We start from the raw sequence: 21,019 nt of genomic DNA, 5'->3' as shown, positions 1-21,019 counted from the left end.
ACAACAACCCATTGTTGGAGAAATGAACTCTGGGTTTGAAGAATGGTTTTAGTAAAAGGTATATCAAGATCACAATATTTTTTTACTAAATATGATCAAAGCACAAAGATGAATTTTCTCTATTTAAGCTCAACGATAATGTTTTCTAGATTGGCTTAGTATGGCTATGTGAATAGCAACCTTCTCTGAAGCTTTTCTCTCTTCGTTTGTGTTTCAATCAAGCAAAGTTTGAGTTTCGCTAGGGTAAAAATATGTTCTTCAAATTTTCTACAATACCATCTTGACACAAGTTTGTTACATGGAATTAGCTAAAATCTAACAACTATTTATCAAAAGAATGTATCATGTTAAAATGTCATGTAATACATTTTCAAAATGCAAAATCAATAGAGTTGCAAAAGGCACCTTTTCGTTGATAATGAATATGTGTACCAGTGTACGAGTACGAAAAAAAATGCAATTGAAAATAAAATTCATTATGTTGCTGCCCAGGATCGAACTGGGGACCTTTAGTGTGTAAGACTAACGTGATAACCACTACACCACAGCAACACCGTTGGTACGTTCGTAACAAATAATTATAATATCTTTTATTTTAATTCACTTCCAACATCTTTCCAATTTTTCAATGCTTCAATTAGCTATGAATTGTATTCTTTGATTTCTTTCCACCCCGACCAAAGTGAAAAGGGAGGAAATTTCTCTCGACGTCAAGACAGATTGAGATGTCAAATCACGATCGCTAAGTATGGGAAGCTTATCAGGCCAACCTTATAAAAAGACACAAGAGACAGTTTCTAAGAAATTTCTTATCTCCATTATGCTTTGGCTCTTTATGATTTGCACACTTTGTGGCAATAACTTTTTTGAACAAAGAATATTTCGACATGAGCAGTGCTATGCCTATAATATTTCAGTCCTTTTTGCAATTTGTTAAACTGTTGATTTGAGCAACATCTATTTTAATACGAGTCCAATATTAACTTTCATTACACTAAGAAATCTAAATGCATAATTTTTTTCAAAAAGAAAAAGTTATTACGGTTAACCTATATTTTTCACAATTTTCTTTTTTCACAATTAATATGATTTGTTGTGATTTGTGCACGATAAAAAATCATGTCAATAATAGACTTTTTATTTTATTTTTGAGAAGAAATAATGGACTTATGCAAAAGAAATGTTGTCTCAATCTTATCGGTCTATGTTAATCGTTGTGAAAAATGTTGTGTTCGTGTCTTGGTATTAATTTTATTATCCATCAATCCCAACAACCCATTTGCATGTCAAGAGTTGTTAAAAATAAAAATTAAAAAATTAAAAAAAAAATGTCAAAATTTTGTATCAGGTATATTGTTTCAATGTAGTAGCCAGGGACATCCGTGCTGATTAAGAAAGAAATTCAATAGTTGAGGCTCAGTTTTTGTGAAGATTTTGTTTTTGTCTTTTTATAAAAAGTGATTATGATCTCAAAATTTAACCCTCTCCCAAAGGCAGACACGGCCTAATATTTCATCCCATGCTAACTGATGAACGTACCACATTTATCATGTGGAATATCTTACACCTTTAAAGACTTGAACAGCAATATTAATCAAGAAAACATATTTTGTCTTTGCTTCCCATATCTTGAGTCAGCTAAGTCTCTTAGGATTTGAGGATTGATTGCATTACTGGGAGTTTCACTTCTTAAACTGTCCAGAAAATTGGCTAGGATAATGGGAAGAATTGCAAGTACTTGCCTACGGTCATTGCTGAAATTTGTCAATTCCATGATGGGTTTACTTGGAATTGCAATGATTCTTTATGGCTTGTGGATGATTAGAGTTTGGCAGAGAGAAACTGACGGATCCCCATATGTTGATTTTAATTCTACTGGTCCATGGTAAGCTCTTTATCATATTAGAGTTCTTTCAGTTTGTGTTTGCGTTTGCCTGATTATGATTAATCCGTATTTGATTAAATCTTAGTGCTAAATGGTAGCTTGGCCGCTCTAGCATTAGAAAGTTCTTGCTTGCTGCTTGTGGACCTAGTTTAGTTTGAAGATTTTACCTGTACAACTGTTAGTTCTTCATGATGAATTGAAGGCTATATGGGCTTGTAAGTTGTAAAATAAGAAGAAAAAAATGTATACTTGTTTCAACTATGTTTCAAAGAAGAAAGATGTGGGTTGTTTATGCCAATTGCCCAGTAAGAAAACAACTTACTCTGCTAGCTCCTAGTAGCTTCAGTCTCTTCCTAAAGGATGATGATACATAAGATTCCTAGGATTTGTTTTTAAGTTTTTTGTTTTTTGTTTTTGAGGTGGTTAAATTCTGGAAATCTTAATGATTATCTATTTGATAAGATTTATTTCTACTCAACACAACATTGGTGACAGTTATTTTTGTACAACAATTGCAGGTTTATATACACTTTTCTGGGGATTGGTGTTATCTTAGGCGTGATAACTTGCCTAGGTCATTTTGCTGCTGATAGTGTCCATGGTTGTTGCCTTTCCTGTGTATCCTTTTCAAGCAGCTTTTAGAAATGTATTTAATAATTATAACTCTGGCCAGTTTTTCAGGTTGTTTTAATTAATGTTCCTGGAAACACGATTTCTGTTCTTAAAAGTTTCCTGAACAGAGTTTTTTAAGAAATTTTTTTCTCAAATTAGATATTTAAAACACCACATCCATGTTTCAGGAACAGTAATAAATATTGTCTATCATATGTGGCTCATGCTTAGTAAGCATGTGCCTACCAAATCAGGCTCATGTCCTCTATATTGCTAACCTTAAATCAACAAAGTATATGATGTTCATCATTTTGCTTCTCCTATTGGAGACTGCAATGGCAGCAGATATACTCCTAAATTCCAACTGGGAAAAGGTGATGTTACCTTAATTTATTTTTCCCTATTTTCTATCCAATTTCACTTTCCCATATATTTAACATGTTAGTTGGTTCTTATCTTGAAACTTACATCAGGATTTACCTGAGGATCCAACTGGAAGATTCCGAGATTTTGAGGATTTTGTGAAATCAAACTTTGATATCTTCAAATGGATATCCTTGTTAATCCTCTTAGCCCAGGTAATTTTGAGTTTAAATGTGTTAGTGAAAAAAAAAATGGTTCCAGTTTTTTAAGTAGGAGCATAAATATATTTTAGTTTAATGTATTTGTTAAGAGAAAATAAATAAATTTGGACCGTTTATTGAAAAAGTTAGGCAGTGACATAAGGATATAGTTTCTGATATGCTGAATTCTGAATTTGACCCTTTAAAAAAAATGGAAATGCAAAGTTTAACCAAATTTTTATAATAATTTATGAAATGAAGATATTGGCTCCATAAATTAATGATCTCTTAACTAAAATTGAGTAGTTCATCTCACAAGTATTTTAATTGAATCTGTGATTGTGTTGATTGAAAGTCAGACTGAACAGTTGGCTTTAATTTAAAGGTTTAAAAAAGATCAAAAGTCCACTGTGCTTATTGTACAGAAATTTATTTCCAGAATTACACTCATTTAGGCCAATCAAAGAAAAAAAAAGACATTTTCAATAGGCTTAATTTGTCACGCTGGTTTTTGGTGTAGTAGTTGATTCATCCTATAAAATTGTTTACAAAATAACGTAAATATTTCCTTAATGGAAATATTACAACCTTACCAACTTGCAAATTCCATAGTTTCTATGTGTCATCACTCATCATCCATGCTAGCTTTTAAAAAATTAAAAAAATTCTGGGTGGTGCTTCCAAGCTGATTCATACAAAAAGTAAATATTTCCTTAATGATGGTTTTACCTGCAGGGATTTTCGATTCTATTATCCTTGGTTCTAAGAACTCTTGGGCCAAACCAAAAATCCTATTTTAATTATGACAGTGATGAGGATTATGCTCCAGAGAGGCTTCCACTTATAAATAATAAAGTTCAACCACCACCATATGTTAATGTCATAGCTGACCCTCGGTTTTCCTCCAAAAGTGACACCTGGAATGTAAGTTTTATTTCTCAAATTCAATAATCTATAGCTTACTTCTGAGTTTCCTCTACAAGGAACATGATATTTTTCCCCTTCAATTTGATTTCCTTCTCAGGCAAAGAAGTAAGAAGAGCAGTGTCAAATTTTCACAAAATTATCATAAGACAGATGCAACTGCCATTCTGGACACTGGTGGCCTTATCTCCTTAGTGAGCATTTGAGTTTGATGGTATAATTAAGGTGTGGAATTGATCAAGGCTATAAGACTCTGACGTAAGAAAATATCAAGATTTGATCGCCTGGAGCATCTACTTGACTATGTATAAAGAACACTTGCATGTTAAGCCATTGATTTCACACTCCCAAGTTTGTTTATTTTCCTTTTGATACAGTCTGGGATGTTTATGTAGAAAATGTTTTTAATTTTGTGAAATATTAAAAACAACAGGAGGCTTGTTAAATGATTAAACATGCTGAACCCCTTTAAATTTAATTATTGATACTTATGTTATATCATAGCACAACCAAACTAGAAACCTTTTTTTTTTTTTCTTTTTATAAGTAAGAATGATATATATACGAACGACTACTCTATGCATGAAAAACATAGAGCAAACCCAAGAAATACAAGAACAAAAATAGAAATAAAGCAAAAAAGAAACTCAGACAGCATATTAATTACAAAGGCGAAAGAGAGCAAAGAAAAGAAGGGAGGGAATCACTAGTCGTGAGTCCCCACACCCGAGACCAATCAAAAAGAGTCCCACAAAAAGAAGCAAGCATCTGATCCAGTGGCGACTCTAGGAATTTTGTCCAGGGTGTTCCTATTCCACCTTGAAAAAATTTCGGGTAATTTCAGTCTGTTTTGGGACGTTTCAGTAAATACCAGCCAAAATTCAAGATTTGGCCAGCATGAAGTTTGTGCTTAAAAAAAAATGTTCTTAAAACCAAAACAAATTTGTATTCTGTACAACCGAAAAATCTCAAAAGGAAAAAAAAAATGAAAAGCAAAGAAATGAACAAATGTACCTATACAATAAACTATAAGTTCATTTGAAATATTAATAAAATTATTAATTATTGTTGTTTTGTTGTTTCATAAATTTGTTTTTCTTTTATAAACTATAATTTGTTGTATTGTTGTTTCATTAATTATTAAATTATTAATTATTTTTTAGCTTAGCATAATTTAATTTGTTTGTCTTTTATAATGTATTAGTTAATTAAATTATTAATTATTGATGTTTAGTTGTTTCGTTAATTTTTTTTACTAACTACTAGCAGTCTAGCACACACCCCACTGTGCATTAGCACACACCTTACTGTGCATTAGCACACACTAGCACACACCTCATGTGTGCACACACCCTTGCTTCTCCGATACCATACCGGAGGCCGTTTTGGTTTAGTTAGAGAAACGAAATATTTTAATACTGGTTAATACCGATGTACTGTTTTGAAATTACCGCTAAATATATATATTTTCTTAAAAATTTTATATATTCCCTTAAAAATATAAAATGATTTTAAAGTCTGACATAATAATTCCTTTAAATATTAGTAATAATTATGGTTGCAGTATAAATTTTTTTTTTAGAAGAGTTGTAATTTAATAATAGTATAAAGTACATGTACTTACTAAATGCAATAATGAAAAAACAAAAGAAATAAAAATCAATGTGAAAAAGTTAGAGCTAGGCACGTGGGTGGTTGGAGATAAACTTGAAAATTTTGAAAACTGTTGACTCATTCAATGACTTCAGTATTCATGTGGGGAGTGGGACTCTGGTGTACAAAACAACATACGGTAATTGGCGTTCAAAACTAGAAATACCAAAGAGCAGAGAAGCGGAAAAGTCGAAGAAAAACAGAGAACGGAGAAGAAAAGGCAAGGAAGAAGAAGTTGAAGCAGGTGGGGAGACTACGGTTGACCAAATGGAAGTGGCCGGAGACATGGAAGTGACCGGCGATGTGGTGGTGAGTGGCTGTGACGACAAAAACTGATGATTTTGGCCTTTTCATTTTTTTTTTTTTTTTATATAGATTTTAGTTCAAAATATGTTTGGCATAAAAATTTTGAGGGTGTTCCTATTTTTTTTTAAGGGTAAACAAATAAAAAAAAATTTTAATTATTATATATAAATTTTTTTTTTTTTTTTTCAAGTCAGGGTGTTCCTGGGAACACCCTGACCTCTGAGTGGCGTCGCCACTGATCTAATCGCAGGAACACCCTGACCTCTGAGTGGCGTCGCCACTGATCTAATCGCCAAAACTATCCAAATCCTCAAAAGTCCTCTGATTCCGTTCCTTCTAAATGCACCATAGGATGCATAACGGAACTAAGTTCCATATTTGAGACGAATGCTTCCTCAACCAATTCCACTAGCCAAAAAGCAAATTTGGGATCGATCTAGGAATAACCCAAGACAAGCCAAAAGTAGTAAAGGCAAAGCTCCACAACCGATGAGCCATCTCACAATTAAGAAGTAAGTGGTCTACCGTCTCTCCACAATGTCAACACATAATGCACTAGTCTACAAACGAACATCCCAACACATAATGCAACCCTTCATCCATCTCCTAATCATTAAGATCTTGACTAAAACGAACATCCCAAATTCTTCTATCCTCCGCCCCTTACCTTGACAAAGAAGCTTCTACAGATGCCTCCCTGTCAATGGAAATACCATACAGCTTTGGGAAAGCCAATTGGAAAGGTTGATCCCCATACCACCCATCCTGTCAAAATCTCTCTCTATTCCCCAACCTAACAACAAATTGACAATTTTTGCTAAAATCCTCTCATCCCATACGAATGCCTCTCCACAAACCACACCCATGAACCCCCTACCTAGTTTTGAGGTCCAGGCACCCCCATTCTTCCCCATATTTAGAAACTACCATCCTCCTCCATAATCGATCCTCTTCCTTCCCAAACCACCACAACCATTTCCCCAATAAGGCCTTATTGAAAGTAGTAAGTTTTCTTATCCCCAAGCCACTGTTAGCTAAAGGCGCATAAACTTTATCCCATCCAACCAGATGAGTCTTGCTATCACCCCATAGAAAATCCCTTTGCAACTTTTCAATTTTATTAGCCACATAAGTAGGAATTGTAAATAGAGAAAGAAAATAGGTAGAAAGACTAGATAACGTACTCTTGAGTAACATCAATCGACCCCCTTTAGACAAATACAACTTCTTCCACCCGGCTAATCTCCGCTCAATTTTCTCTAAAATGGGATTCCAAAGTGAAGGGGATTTGTGTGAAGCCCCCAACGGCATGCCAAGATAAGACATAAGCAAACATCCAACTTTACAACCCAAAATATCAGCAAGGGCATGCACATCATCAACCTCCCCTATTGGAACCATTTCACACTTGTGCACATTGACCTTCAAACCAGTTACCGCCTGAAAACTGAGTAACAACAGCCAGATATGAAGAATTTGCTCCACATCTGCGTCACAAAATAGGATAGTATCATCTATAAACAAAAGATGTGAAACACTTTCCCCACCATCCCTCCTACCCTCAATTTTAAAGCCACAAATCAATCTAGCTCCCTCCACTTTTCTTAGCATCCTACTAAACACCTCCATCAAAATCAAAAACAGCATAGGAGATAACGGATCCCTTGAACTACCAAAAAAATCAGCTGGAGACTCATTAATCAAGACAGAGAACTGAACAATGGATATACAAGTACGGATCCACTTACACCACTTCACTCCAAAACCCATTTTATTCAACAAATCCAGCAAAGCCTCCCAATTCACATGATCGTAGGCCTTCTCAATATCAAGTTTACAAATAACTCCAGGAACCTTACTCTTCCTTCAGCTATCCACACACTCATTCGCAATAAGAACTGAGTCAAGGATTTGTCTCCCACCCACAAAGCTATTCTAAGTCTCAGAGATCAACTGATCTAAAACAACTCTCAAACGATTTGCCAAAACCTTAGCCAAGATTTTATACACACTCCCCACCAAGCTAATAGGTCAGAAATCTCTAATATTAGAAGCACCGTTCTTTTTAGGAATTAAAGCAATGAAGGAAGCATTAAGAGATTTTTCAAACTTACAATGCTGAGAAAACTCTTCAAAGAACACTAAGACGTCTTTCTCCACTACTCTCCAACAGTGATGATAAAACGCTATAGTAAACCCATCCGGACTTGGAGCTTTGTCCCCCTCCAAGTCACTTACGACTTGTAGTATCTCCTCTCTCTCAAACTTCCGTTCAAGCCAAACCTTCTCCAACTCCCCAATACAATCAAGTTCCAAACCCTCTGCAAAAGGCCTCCACCCCTCAGACTCCTTGTACAAATTTTTATAAAACTGGACTACCTGATTAGTTACCTCGGAATCCTCCTCAAAAATCACCTCATCCACCTCCAAGGTCCTGAGATGGTTATTCCTTCTATGGGAGTTAGCCATTTTGTGGAAGAACTTGGTGTTATTATCCTCTTCCTTGATACATAACATCCTAGATTTTTGTCGTTAGGAAATTTCTTCCAAGGAAAGAAGATGCTCCACCTAGGACCTCAAATCTGCCCTATGACGATTCTCCCCATTAGTGAGACCTAGGTCCCTTTCCTTCGCATCTAATATTTTCAACTCCTCCAGTAATTGTTTCTTTTGCCGCTTTACATTACCAAACTCTTGGCGATTCCATTGTAAAATGTCCTCTTTCAAAGCCTTAAGCTTTTTAGCAAGCACGAAACTAGGTGTACCTACAAATGAGTGCCGATTCCACTAGGATTGAACTTTGTCCACAAACCCTTCCGTTTTCAACCACATATTTTCAAATTTGAACGGACTCTTCCCCTTTGCCATTCCCTCTGCCTCTAAAAGAATTGGACAGTGATCTGAAATAGGACGGGGTAAAATCATTTGAATAACATCTGGGAAGTGATCCTCCCAATTTGGAGTGATCAGAGCTCTATCAATCCTAGACATCGCTGGTTGATCAGTATCACTTGACCATGTAAAACAACCTCCTTCCAATGGCAAATCAATCTAGTTAAGATCCTTAATAAATTTAGAGAATTTTTCCATAGCTAGGGTTAAACAAGTCTCACCCTTACGCTCACTAGCAAAGCGAACAACATTAAAATCCCCAAGGCAGCACCACAGTATCCTCCAATACTGCTGAATATCCACCAACTCATCCCATATGTGGCTCCTCTCGTTATTCTCATTTGGGCCATAAACCCCTAAGCATGCCCATATAAAACCATCCTCCATCCCTTGCCACTTCACCGAAACTGAGAATGCACCAACCATAACCTCCACCTTATCCAAAACCCTTTTATCCCACATAATCAAAATACCACCAACAGTCTGATCAGCCTCTAAAACAGCCTAATCCACATATGGACAACTCCACAAACTACAAACCAGAAGTCTATTCATGCTAGCAATTTTCGTCTCTTGTAAACAAACAACATCACACTTCCACTCCAGCAACAAATTCTTCACCACAAGGCATTTTTAAGGATCATTTAAACCTCTAACATTCCACGAAATCATTCTTATCTTCATTACCACAGTAATATCCCCACCTACTAACACTAGCGCTAAACCAAACCTCTACCTCCCATCATAATTCACCAAAGAGATCAAGTTTTGCAGCTCTTTACATCCCTTGTTTTTGGACTTAGCCACTTTTTGGCTACCTATTGCTTTCCGGTGTAGCACATTGGCTGCCTCCATCTCAGATTCTAGCCTTTGTAAGAGAGCAATGCACAACTTCTCATGTCGAGTCATTGACAACCCAACTAATTTACTGAAACCAAGAATTCTATATTTCACCCACCCAGAAATATCCAACTTAGCCTCAATACTCAATACCTCAGTGACCTCTTCCAACTCTGCCGAAGATGATGAAGCACTCGGAGCAATAATCCTCAGAGGTAAACAATCTATTAGTTCTGTTTCACCAAAACTCGCAGAAAAATTAACTACATCCTCCACAAGCATGACCTCCCCAGAAAGCCATCGGGAGTAAATGTTGAAGAGGATGGGCCTGAGTAAGTTTTGGAACAGTTCCCAGCCTCTGAGAACCCTGGGCTTGTGGTCATCGGGCTTAACTTATAAACAAGATGGGCTTTTAATTGTTTTAGACCTAGCCCGATACCCACCATATGGCTCCTCGGCACTAAGACCATCGAAGACAGAGCACTGAGCTACAACCGAGGGCATCGTGAGACTACCCATTTGACCAACCACAATCTTACAGTCATCAACTCTCGTCGCAATCGTCGGTGAATGGTTTCACACCTGAATCACTGGCGCTAGTGACTTCTCGGTGTGAAAACCACCATCAGCTGTGACGGCGACCACCCTCGGAAGCTCACCAAGTTGACCTAACTCATTTCGACTTAGCAAGGTTTCATGGAGGGAAGTGGACATCACTGCCAATGCCGACATGTGGGCTTTAGGCTTTGGTGGGCTCAAGTCAGCTATCGAGGAGCTCTCATCCACTTCCAACCTGAATGGGCCTGTGAGCTCTAAGTTAAGGAAGCCCACTTGTTGATCACAGTAAGAGTCTTGACCCACCACATCTTTGATTTGAGCCTGTTTTACCCATTTAAAATTTTTTACTCCCCCTTTCTTGCTATCCCAGGAAACCCGTCTCCTTCCTTTCACATCAACTTCCATAATTAACCCACTCCCTGTCCAGGAAGGTCTCCTTTTATCACTCCTCTTCCCATTTTCGTTTGATTTTGAATTCAAACTGAATCTTACTAGGATACGTTTCCTATTTTCTACCAGAATTTGCTCCCTTAATTCTGTATTGACATTAATGCACTGCTCCCTCCTATCCCTTCCTCCCACCACCATTGTATCAAGCTTGCCCATCGGAATATCCCCCACCATAGCACCTGTGAGTTTCGAATTCGTTGCCAACAACCCCCTTGACTGATTATCCTTGGTTGTAACATGTTATGGCCGAGTCACCTCCCTTGGCTGCACCTGACCCTTCAATGCCTCAACAAAAGACTGAAAGGGATGAAACCCCGACATTCTCCTCTGTGGCTAAGACACAAATTTGGCCTGGCCTAAACCACCGAAAGCATGTTGGTCAGGTTCCAACATCTTCCTCAGTTCAAGCCCAAAGACCTTCCAACCATTTTGTGCTTTGCCACTAGGAATAATGACAGATCTTCTATGCCCGTCAACTTTGAGTTCAGACACTAAAAGGAACTGACCAAAGGAGTTTGATCTCCGCTGCAAAGTGTACGCGATATCTCCTTCCCTAAGCGTAAAAAACTGTTTTGGATTGATTCCGACCACCGTGTGTTCTATATTCTTCATCAACCATAACGCTGCATTTTTGCCCATGAATACTGACTTCATGAAGTGTTTGCCTCGTTCGAAAATACGTAAGGAGAAAAAGGTTCCTCCTTCCTCAACCACCAATTGGAAAAACTTAAATTCAATGAAAAAACTACGAATTCCACCCATTGAAAAAACTCTGAAACCCCACCCCACAAAGCTGCACTACTCAAAGCAAAACCTTGTGTAGCACCTTCACACCACATGCAATACTATCAACAACAAAAACACCATGCAATGGGAAGATGTCTCCTGTGTTTTGCTTACAAGGGTTCAGTTTCTCCTTCTTGACCAAAAACTAAGATAACATCACAGTCAGAACTAGAAATCTCTGAAATACAGAGATCTCAAGTAATTTATTTTGCCTGCATCAACTACATCTTTAGGACTCCAGATTATATGCAAACATGTATTAATTGAGCCAAAAAATTGCCACCATAAATTTTGCTTGGATTTCAATTTTCCAGTTAGAGAAAACAAATTCTACATTGCAAGAATTGAAAGGAGCACTTTACATACAAAAGTAAAAGAATGAAACTGCACACTAAAGCTTACTTAGTGCCAAGTATAAGAGTAAGAAACTCACAAGTTCTGTGTGCGTGCGCGCCGCGCGCGTGCGTGAGAGAGAGAGAGAGAGAGAGAGAGAGAGAGAAATTACTATAGATATTATTATCAATATAGATATACCCCACATCTTAAAGGCATAAATCAGTAAACAGATGTTCTTCTGAATTGTTAATGAATGAACGAACAACTAACTCTTTTAGCCTAAAACTAAAGCACTCTTCAAAAATGTTACAAATACATAGCGAATTACAAAGGTAATTACCATTACCAATCCAGGGAAAGAGGATAAAAAATATGGAACAGGTAATAAAAATGAAAACACCTATTCATTTTTCTTTACCTTCCTCTTCATTCGGCTAAAAGGCCCAACTGTTCGGTCCATAACATACATATAAATAACCTGGCTCCAAGATTTATATGAGTCTAAACCTTCATAGTACTCAGGTGCAATCTCCTTCACCTTATACAGCTTGTTCCCAGGAATTCTAGGGAAATCATGGTGCTCGTTGTGGTACCCCACATTCCATGTCATAAGATTCAGGGGGCCATAATAAGAATATGTCTCCTGTTCAGGGTTGAAGACATAATGCTCCGAAATGAAGTGACCAGCCATTGGGTGCATCCCACCCCCAACAAATGTGGAAAGGATCAAATAGGCAAAAGATTTCCAGCCCCAAAAGTAAACTATAAATGCATCAAGGGATATCTGAATAAATGTGTTGATGAACTCCCAACAACCAGGAGGCTTTGGTTTCAGAAATAGAGGCCGGAAAGCATAGAAGAAGAGTTGCAAAATGACCCATATGCTTTTGGAAATAACATTTGTCACAAGATGAGCTTCAGTGTGACTTGGAATGTCCATATCAATGCCATCTACACCTTGGAACCGATGATGCTCAAGGTGATATTTTTGAAAGGTGACAGACATGGGTACACCAATAGGGAGGTTAGCAAAAATCCCAAGCCAACGGTTGTATACTGGGGTTGAGAAGGCAAGATTGTGGCTGAGCTCATGGATGGCCAAGAAGAGGTTGTGGTTGAGAAAAGAGCCAAAGAAGTAGGCTATTGCCAGTATCTTCAGCCAACCAGCATTCTGGAGCAAAGTTGCCGTCCATAGCTGAAGCAAAACAACCACAGCAATCTGCAACACCACAATTACAAGGGCATGAACATAATAAAATAGCTGATATGGTATTGTAAGACTGAATACACTTTAAAGTAAAATAATCACTATATAAATATAAATTTATTTATCAAAAAAAAAAAATCACTATATAAATTCATCACTGAAAAATAAGCAAATTACTACAGGCTTTCTTAATTGTGTAGTTAACCAAATAAATAAGGTTCCGAATGCGGTCATCATCTCTTTCATAGGGATTTTCATATATTTTTGAAATTGCCTTCAATGCAAACAAACCAATTTTGATATCCAGTAATTAAAAACACTGCCAAACATCCTATTGACGTTCAACAACATTTCCAATAATCTCGCTACTTCATGTTTCTTTCTGCATACTTGTTGGGGTTAAGAGGGTGTGCGCAGGAAAGAATGTTGTAAAATTTTAACAATACTAAAAACCAGCCTTTTGCTGGTCAAGTGGCTCATAAATTTCTACACAGCTTCAAAGACATAACAGAACATTTAGATGAATGCGTAGGTAACATTCTCAATAATATTACCATTTTTAAGCCAAACATGCTCATAAATAGACGATTACCCTTCTCAAACCGTATGAGAAAAGCTTCTCAGTTCCAAATCACTCATTTATTCTAGAGCGCTACTTGTTAAGATTACTCTAAGTACCACATCTAGAATAAGAACAATCATCAAACTACCAAAAGAAACTTCCAGTACAAGCAAATGAGAGAGGTGCAGGAGTCTAACTAGGCACATAAGAGCAGATTGACTTTTTGTTCCTCAGAAGAAAAAGAATAAACTATAAAATATGCACACACAGAGCACTTATATTATGGAGATCTCATGAAACCCATTACAAATTATCATAATTTGGTGGATTCCAGAATCACTATAAACAAAAGACAGACATTGACACAGAAAACTCAATTCTAAATACTAAACTTAATAGAGGGAATATACCTAATATAATGTTTTTATAGACAAGATGAAATAGTAGTTTCAGTTGACAAGTTGCACACGCATCCAATGGGTTTGAACTCACAACCTCACACTCTATATACAAGAATTATTTGAGACCGCATCCATTGGCTTAAAGACAGGATGAAATAATGACTATGAGATTAACATAATGAAGGAAAACCAAAATGCAAAACAGCAAAATCCTATAGTTTTAACATATCTTCTACATGAAGCAAAGTCCCAGTCTAGAATTTAATATTCGCTTAAAAAATAAAAATAAAAAAGCGAAATATTGGCAATCCATTGATTAGCGTGAACCAGAAATGATTTGAATTAAAACAGATCCATGGCAGATGCCAAAAATTCGCTAACAATAAAATCTCTTAAAAACCCATCAAATAAAATTGTAAACAAGCACAAACCTGATAAACAGGATTGATAAAAAACGGCAAAAAAAAAAAAAAAAAAAAAACCAGAAAACCCAGAAGTCCAAATTGAAGGAAAAAGTAGAAAACTTAACTAAAAAAGAATTTACAATGCAGGTAGCAACGAATATTGAAACATGAAGCAAATGGAAATGGAATGTTGAAGAAGAAGAAGAAGAAGAACCTTGAAGAAAGCAAAGGGGTCAGGACCAAAAAGATCCTTGATCTGAGGGTACTGAGAGAGAATCTGGCGGCGCCTGCTAGCGTGGGGCTCATCTGTGTACGACCAGAAAAAGTCAGTCGCCATTACTCCTTCTCCTTCTCCTTCACCTTCCTCTCTCTCTCCCATCTCTCTCTCTTTTCTATAACACCTCCTCTCCTCGCTGAGTTATTGTTTTTGATTTGTTTGTTTATTAAGTAGTATTTCAAAAGAAACCAACAAAGAATCCGAACGTGAGAATGAGCTGTCTCTGTGAGGAGAGGAGAATAATACCAAGATTGGAAACAGCGTTAACTTTATGTTACGTTTGTTTGGATCTCATTGGCGCTCATCCCCGGTTTTACAGCTATGCAAGCACAAGCAGCAGAGCTCATAGATACCACTCTCTTTGGGATATTTTATTTTAGATTCGAATTGTAATTTCCACCCTAAAGTTTGAGTGTCATTTTGATTTTTGTCCGTTAACTTTTAAAATTTTGGATTTCTATCTCTAAAGTCAAGACTTTTGAGTTCCATTTTGAAACCATCCCTTTCATTTTTTTTTTTTTTTTAATAAACAAACACAAATAAGGAGAGAATTTGATTTTAGCATAAAAGCACGATATAAACTTTACTAAAAAAAAATCATTGTAACTTTTCATTCATACCAAATCTTACGTATCAAATATGACTACAAGTTTTTTTTTTTTCCTTAATAAACACAAGTTACTATGAATATCTAGTTTGAAGACCAATTCTTCAAATTCTTCTTCAAGACATCACATCACATCAAGCAAAGCTACAGCACAACACACGACATTTCACAAACACCCACATGCACAACTCCCTCTACCTCTAGCAATCAAGTGGAAGATTCATAAATAAGAATGCCTACAATTGTTAGGAGTTTATATCACCTTCAAGTTTCCCATCAAGCTGTTTGAACTTTGAAGGAGGGATAATGCATGCAGGTATAACACACCAACCACTATAATATACAAAGATTTTTTATTTTATTATTATTTATGTAGTTTGGCCATATTTTCAATTTGATTCTTAAGTTTCACAGCTTTCATTTTGGTTCTTAAATTTTTAAACTAGTTGTCATTTTGGTGCATATCATCATTCACTTATGAAAAACTCCTACATGGCTAATGATAATTAAGGTTTTTATATCAAGCGTTTTTTGTAAGTGAGGGAATGGTAGAGAGTCTAGAGACCAAAATAACAAGAAGTTTAAATAAGGACTAAAATGAAAGTTGTGAAAACTTGAGAAACAAATTGAAAATAGGGCCAACATATAGAGATCAAAAAGGTATTCTAGCCTTATACAAATAATATATATATATATATATATATATATTCATCCATATCATGCATTGTAACATGTTGAGTAAATTAAGTACATGACAAGTTTGCCTCCAGATTTGAATATTTAGTTTGAAGACCAATTTCTTATCATTTTTGCTTTATTTTTTAGATTGTAACTAGGAAATAAAATCATGTAATTTTCTATTTTGGTATAATGTAACTAGGATCAAAATCAATGCAATTTTTATTTTTCTTAGATTCTATCTATGGTCAAAGCCATGTAATTATTTATTTCTTTTGATCTATTAATGTAATTTGTCAACACCCCATTTTGCAACCTGCATTTAGCCTCACACGGGGGGTAAAAGGGTAATTTCACCTTGGAAATAGGCAACTTAATTATGCCCATTAGATCCTTAATTTCGTTTCGTCAAAATGATCTTGATATTGTAACGATCAAATTGACTAGTCCTAAGCCTTAATCGGATCATCAGATTGAAAGTTATCATCAAATCAAGTTTTAATGGCCGAAATGCACTTTCACAAATTGAGTCCGACTATATGTGATTATGAACAATTGATTCCAATTAGTTATAATTATAATCAATTTGAAATTAATGACATGTTATAATTTGATTGGTGAGGACTACATCTTATGGTAAGGTTGCATACACTTGATTAATTAGATAATAAAACATTAATTATTCAAATGAGTAATTTGTATAATTATCTTTTTAATTGGGGTAAATTTGGAATTTATTAAGTTTGAAATGGAATTGATTCAAGCCTATTAATGTTAATTGGAAACTAATTTGGGGCCTATTAATATTAATTATGCTGAAACTATTTTCTGACAAATGATCTCTGCTCACCATTTCATTGCTATCTCTTAGGATATTTTGAATTTGTGAGTGAGATTAATTTTTCTAGAAACTAGACATCTGGGGCTTCAATTTGAGCATAAGAACGAGACAATTTAGATTATAATTGAGTAAGATATGATTTTTTGAATTTGGCTCTACGGATTGTTATAGGTTCTACAGGAAAAACCAAATTCTTAAGGCATGTTTGGTAGACTGTAATAGGCAATGTAATGTAATAGTTATTCTTATGATTTAGTTATTCTTTAGTTTGGTTATATTTTGGAATAGTCATTCCTTATGAATAGCTATTCTTCAAAATGAGGAATAACTATTCCTCTTTAAAAGGTTGTATTAGTTATTCCTTAATAAGTATAATAATTTCAAAACTTAATATATTTTCAAATAAAAAAACTTTCCATATACATCTAACAATTATAAAAAAAAAAAAAAATCATAAAAAATAATACATATCTCTCTTAAATTTAAAAATAACAATTTTTAAAGAGATATAATTGTATAAGTAAGATATTTTCTAAAATAAATGTTAAGTTTCATTCTAATGTTATAACTCATAATCAAACTAATGAATAAATTTAGTTATTACATTACAACACATTTTATTACTAGTAATAAATATTACAATTCCTGTTGTAATCTCCATTCAGTGTACCAAACGTACCCTTAGTCATTTTACTTGCTTATCACTCTCACCAACCTCCAAATTTAATACACCAGCTTTCTTTAAATACTAAAATAGGGTCTAGATTCATGATTCTCTTTTATCCTTTGTCAACCTTCATTAAATACTCTTCCATTCATATTTTCTCTATCGCTACTGTATAAACCCCTCTCTCTTTCATTCCAAGACACACAGAAACACCATCTCTTCTCCCCTCTTGAGTTTTAGTGAAGTAGAGTAGTCTTATCATATCTTGGTCTTCTTGAAACTCAAGGTATTGAGTGAGACTTACTCTCCCTCTCCTAGTTCTTCTTCTCTATTCTACCTTTAGGCCTCGTTTGGGAGGAGTGAATGGAAATGAATGAAAAGAATAATTTTAGAATATTCTTCCCTTCTCTTGTTTGAGAGTTTTAATGGAGGGAATGACAAGTTTATTCCTTTATTTGGGAGTTTAAGTGGGGGGGAATGGAATGGGTAGGAGGGAACACTCATTCCTCTCTATTTCCTTAAAATCTCAAATTTTCATTCTTCCCAAAATTGGGAGGAATGGGAGGGAATGAAATTAGATTTAATAATTTTTTTACTAAAACTCCCAAAATACCTCTATATATTCAATCCTTTATTTTAAAATAAGGGTCTAATATTAATATTATTATAAAATGATTCAATTTCATTCTCTCTATGTTACTTCCAAATAAGATTACTTATATTCCATTCATTTTCATTCCTTAATTTTAAAACATCCAATCAAGGTTACTTAATTCCATTCCATTCCATTCCATTCTTGTCCATTCATTTCCCTTACTTAAATACATTACATTCCTTTTTATTCCCTTATGATCATTTCATTCCATTCCATTCTCTGCCTTTCCCTTATGAACTCCCAAACGAAGCCTTAGGACCTCTACCAAGAGCTTCCTCCTCCATTGTGTGGATCTTGCATGCAAGTATAGTTTTTTTTCCTAATTTGTTTTTTTATGTTGCTATGATGAGAATTTAAGATTAAAGCATGCTGGTGATTATTTAATTTCCTTGTATATGTTTGAATGTTCTTAATATTCTTAAATGTTCATATGCGTTCTTCACATATTCTTGGTTGTTCATCACATATTCCTGCATAACACTAGCTTTGATCTTATATTCACGTCCAAAATATGAAAAACATTTTAGTTTCATAATTCTCTCAAATCCTTGAATCTAGGATATTACCATCCACACACATTCACTAGAATTTATTTTTCAATCGAAATGCAATGATTAATAAATGGAATTAGTGATTCAACGTGCAAATTGATTGATGATGTATTGGATGATATGATATAAGTGTTGGTCATCATAATCTAAAAGACCGGTTTCATCGGGTAAGGTGGGTGCCTAACACCTTCTCATCTTATAACATAGCGTCTGAGCTTAGATCAAAGGTTAGTAGATCAAATGCTTATCCATGTAATTTTCAATCTCTATACTGTAACTAGGAAATAAAGTCATGTATTTTATCTTAGAATGTATCTAGGATCAAAGCCATGTAATTTTCTATGATCAATGTACATTCATTATCAAATCAATAAAATGATGAATTTTTCAATTATAGTTTTCTTACCTTTTCCAATAATCAAATAAGTGGCGATTTCATTATGAAACCCTTATCTAAAGGGGAAAATATAATCAGTCAAACCTCTATTTTGATAGGCAATAACTCGACTGCACCCATTCACGTGGGTTTGGTCCAACACCAAAACAGGCTAGGGGCGTGGTCTCTTGCATAATTCAATTCAATATCAATAAAGATGCAATTTCATTCATGGTTTTCTTATTTTTCCATAACATAATAAGTGGTGACTCCAAACACTAACACACACAACGCATCTCCAAGGATTTCCAAGACCCATTAGGTTTAGCCTAAGTTTTAGAAAAAAAAATGGGATCCTCACAATACCATTGGTATGGAATTGACTACCTTGATCTCTACGTATCGAAGAACATAGAGCCAAACCAATTCCTAGATTGGTTGCATAGTGATTAAGTTAATCAGCAAAAAGCTAAGGTTGGGTAAGATATTACCAATTGCCCAAGTCCCCTTTCAATCTTTTCTTTTGATCTTACATTATTAGTGAACAGGGGTTCTTGTTTTAGGTGCCCATCTATGTACAATGAGAGAAAATAAGAGAGAGATTTTAATGGTTTTTCATTTAAATGTAATATTATTTTGCAAATTGCAGAGTTGGGTTTAGCAATTGTTTTTGGTTTTAGGTGGTGTGTTTGATAGGGATTTTAGGTTCATTTTGGGTTTTATGGAAGGTGTTGAAGGTTTTTAGGTTTTGTTGGAGGAATTAACAAGATTGGGGTTTTGAGTTTGGTTGACAGTTGTGGGCATAAGTGCCCATGACCATTGGGGGTACGCCTTGGCCTAGAGTGGATCATGGTGGAGAAAAATGGAGTCACCACCTAGATTAGACCTAGGTACCATATATTAGCGCCTTTCGTGGAAAGACTAATCTATTACCAGAGCACATATCCAGAGTTTAGGTATGGGGATGGGAAGGTGTTAGGTACCCAACCCCACCCGACTCGTGAGTCGGCTTCCACTTATTGTGTTCCACATCTTAATCCCATTAAAGGCAAGCTCAAAATCGTTATTCTAACTCACACACACCTTAACATGCATCTAAGACATACAAACATGACATAATCATCCCAAAACCTAGCATTCATCTATCATGACATTTAAACACTTATTTCCAAGGGTAGAAACACAACATGCAGAATCAAACAAGCATGTTACTTTACCTAAACATCAAAGAGATGGTATTCAAACAAACATGTTCATGTTCATCCCCAAGGTAAGATCATATTCAAAAGTGATGCATTATTTACCTCACTGCATCACAGCACCAATGTATCAATGCATGTTCATATTATATGCATGTTCATGGTAATTAATAGATCAAAATTCTAACTAGCATCAAAGGGGTAAACAAACAAAGCAAAGCAAAATAGAGAAGTAGAGGCTTAAAGATAAGAAAAAAAACTCAGACAGAGGCATATTGTTTAAACAAAACAAGGAAATAGAAACAAAAAGGCTCCGATTAGGGTTTCTGAGCATGAGTATGCGTGCACATACATAAGGCATGCATGCGCAGCCCAGTTGTATGCATGCGTATACTTTGAGTATGTGTATGTATACAATAAGCATGCACACGCATACATACCCTAAACCCTAACCCAGAAAACAGAAACACTAACAAACAGAAGCTAAAATCTAATAACCTAACATGCTTAATACAGAAAAGAGAAATAAACCTAAACTAAACAAACATATTAGAGCATAGAAAAACATATAAACACACATAAACCAAGAATTAAAACAAGAGGAAAACAAAGACGAAACTTAGAACCTTTACCTCCAAACAAAGGCTCCTTAGCTTAATTTTGACTGTTCCCCTCAGTCAATCTAGTCACAGTCAAACCAAAATTAGTTAGTAAGTCTTTGAATCTCGAAGATCAAGACTAGAAAACGTTTCAATTAGAAAAATATTGACTTAAGGGTGTTTTGTGGAA

The 21,019-nt window shown here is 35.3% G+C and overlaps 3 protein-coding genes and 1 non-coding gene across 4 annotated transcripts; 1 reads left to right on the top strand and 3 right to left on the bottom strand.

Moving 5' to 3' along the window:
* Positions 1-479: 479 nt before the first annotated feature.
* Positions 480-552, bottom strand: TRNAV-UAC. The gene has a single exon. It is a non-coding gene; the product is annotated as a tRNA-Val (tRNA).
* A 910-nt stretch (positions 553-1,462) lies between these two features.
* LOC115989051 (tetraspanin-19-like) lies at positions 1,463-4,457 on the top strand. The gene is made up of 6 exons (XM_031112710.1): positions 1,463-1,885; positions 2,404-2,503; positions 2,791-2,871; positions 2,971-3,075; positions 3,796-3,984; positions 4,085-4,457. Exons 1-6 carry the CDS (start codon positions 1,719-1,721, stop codon positions 4,094-4,096), a joined length of 654 nt encoding a protein of 217 aa, XP_030968570.1. The 5' UTR covers positions 1,463-1,718; the 3' UTR covers positions 4,097-4,457.
* A 2,359-nt stretch (positions 4,458-6,816) lies between these two features.
* On the bottom strand, positions 6,817-7,713 carry LOC115990449. The gene has a single exon (XM_031114283.1). It carries the CDS (start codon positions 7,711-7,713, stop codon positions 6,817-6,819), a length of 897 nt encoding a protein of 298 aa, XP_030970143.1.
* A 4,269-nt stretch (positions 7,714-11,982) lies between these two features.
* Positions 11,983-15,004, bottom strand: LOC115992778 (sphingolipid delta(4)-desaturase DES1-like). Its single transcript, XM_031117009.1, has 2 exons — positions 14,594-15,004; positions 11,983-13,024 (listed from the first exon to the last, which is right to left on the bottom strand). Exons 1-2 carry the CDS (start codon positions 14,756-14,758, stop codon positions 12,206-12,208), a joined length of 984 nt encoding a protein of 327 aa, XP_030972869.1. The 5' UTR covers positions 14,759-15,004; the 3' UTR covers positions 11,983-12,205.
* Between the last annotated feature and the right edge of the window lie 6,015 nt (positions 15,005-21,019).

The sequence above is a fragment of the Quercus lobata genome, chromosome 5, assembly GCF_001633185.2.
Source record: "Quercus lobata isolate SW786 chromosome 5, ValleyOak3.0 Primary Assembly, whole genome shotgun sequence".
In the NCBI taxonomy this organism is placed as follows: domain Eukaryota; kingdom Viridiplantae; phylum Streptophyta; class Magnoliopsida; order Fagales; family Fagaceae; genus Quercus; species Quercus lobata.
Note: the sequence above shows the minus strand (reverse complement) of the source record. Positions and strands in the feature narration are given on the sequence as shown.

Excerpts from the sequence above, each read along its gene's own strand:
- LOC115989051 (XM_031112710.1), top strand. The coding sequence starts at position 1,719 with ATGGGAAGAATTGCAAGTACTTGCCTACGGTCATTGCTGAAATTTGTC. Across the intron at positions 1,886-2,403 it reads TTTAATTCTACTGGTCCATG|GTTTATATACACTTTTCTGG; the intron begins GTAAGCTCTTTA and ends CAACAATTGCAG. Across the intron at positions 2,872-2,970 it reads TAAATTCCAACTGGGAAAAG|GATTTACCTGAGGATCCAAC; the intron begins GTGATGTTACCT and ends AACTTACATCAG.
- LOC115990449 (XM_031114283.1), bottom strand. The coding sequence starts at position 7,713 with ATGGGTTTTGGAGTGAAGTGGTGTAAGTGGATCCGTACTTGTATATCC.
- LOC115992778 (XM_031117009.1), bottom strand. The coding sequence starts at position 14,758 with ATGGGAGAGAGAGAGGAAGGTGAAGGAGAAGGAGAAGGAGTAATGGCG. Across the intron at positions 13,025-14,593 it reads ACCCCTTTGCTTTCTTCAAG|ATTGCTGTGGTTGTTTTGCT; the intron begins GTTCTTCTTCTT and ends GTGGTGTTGCAG.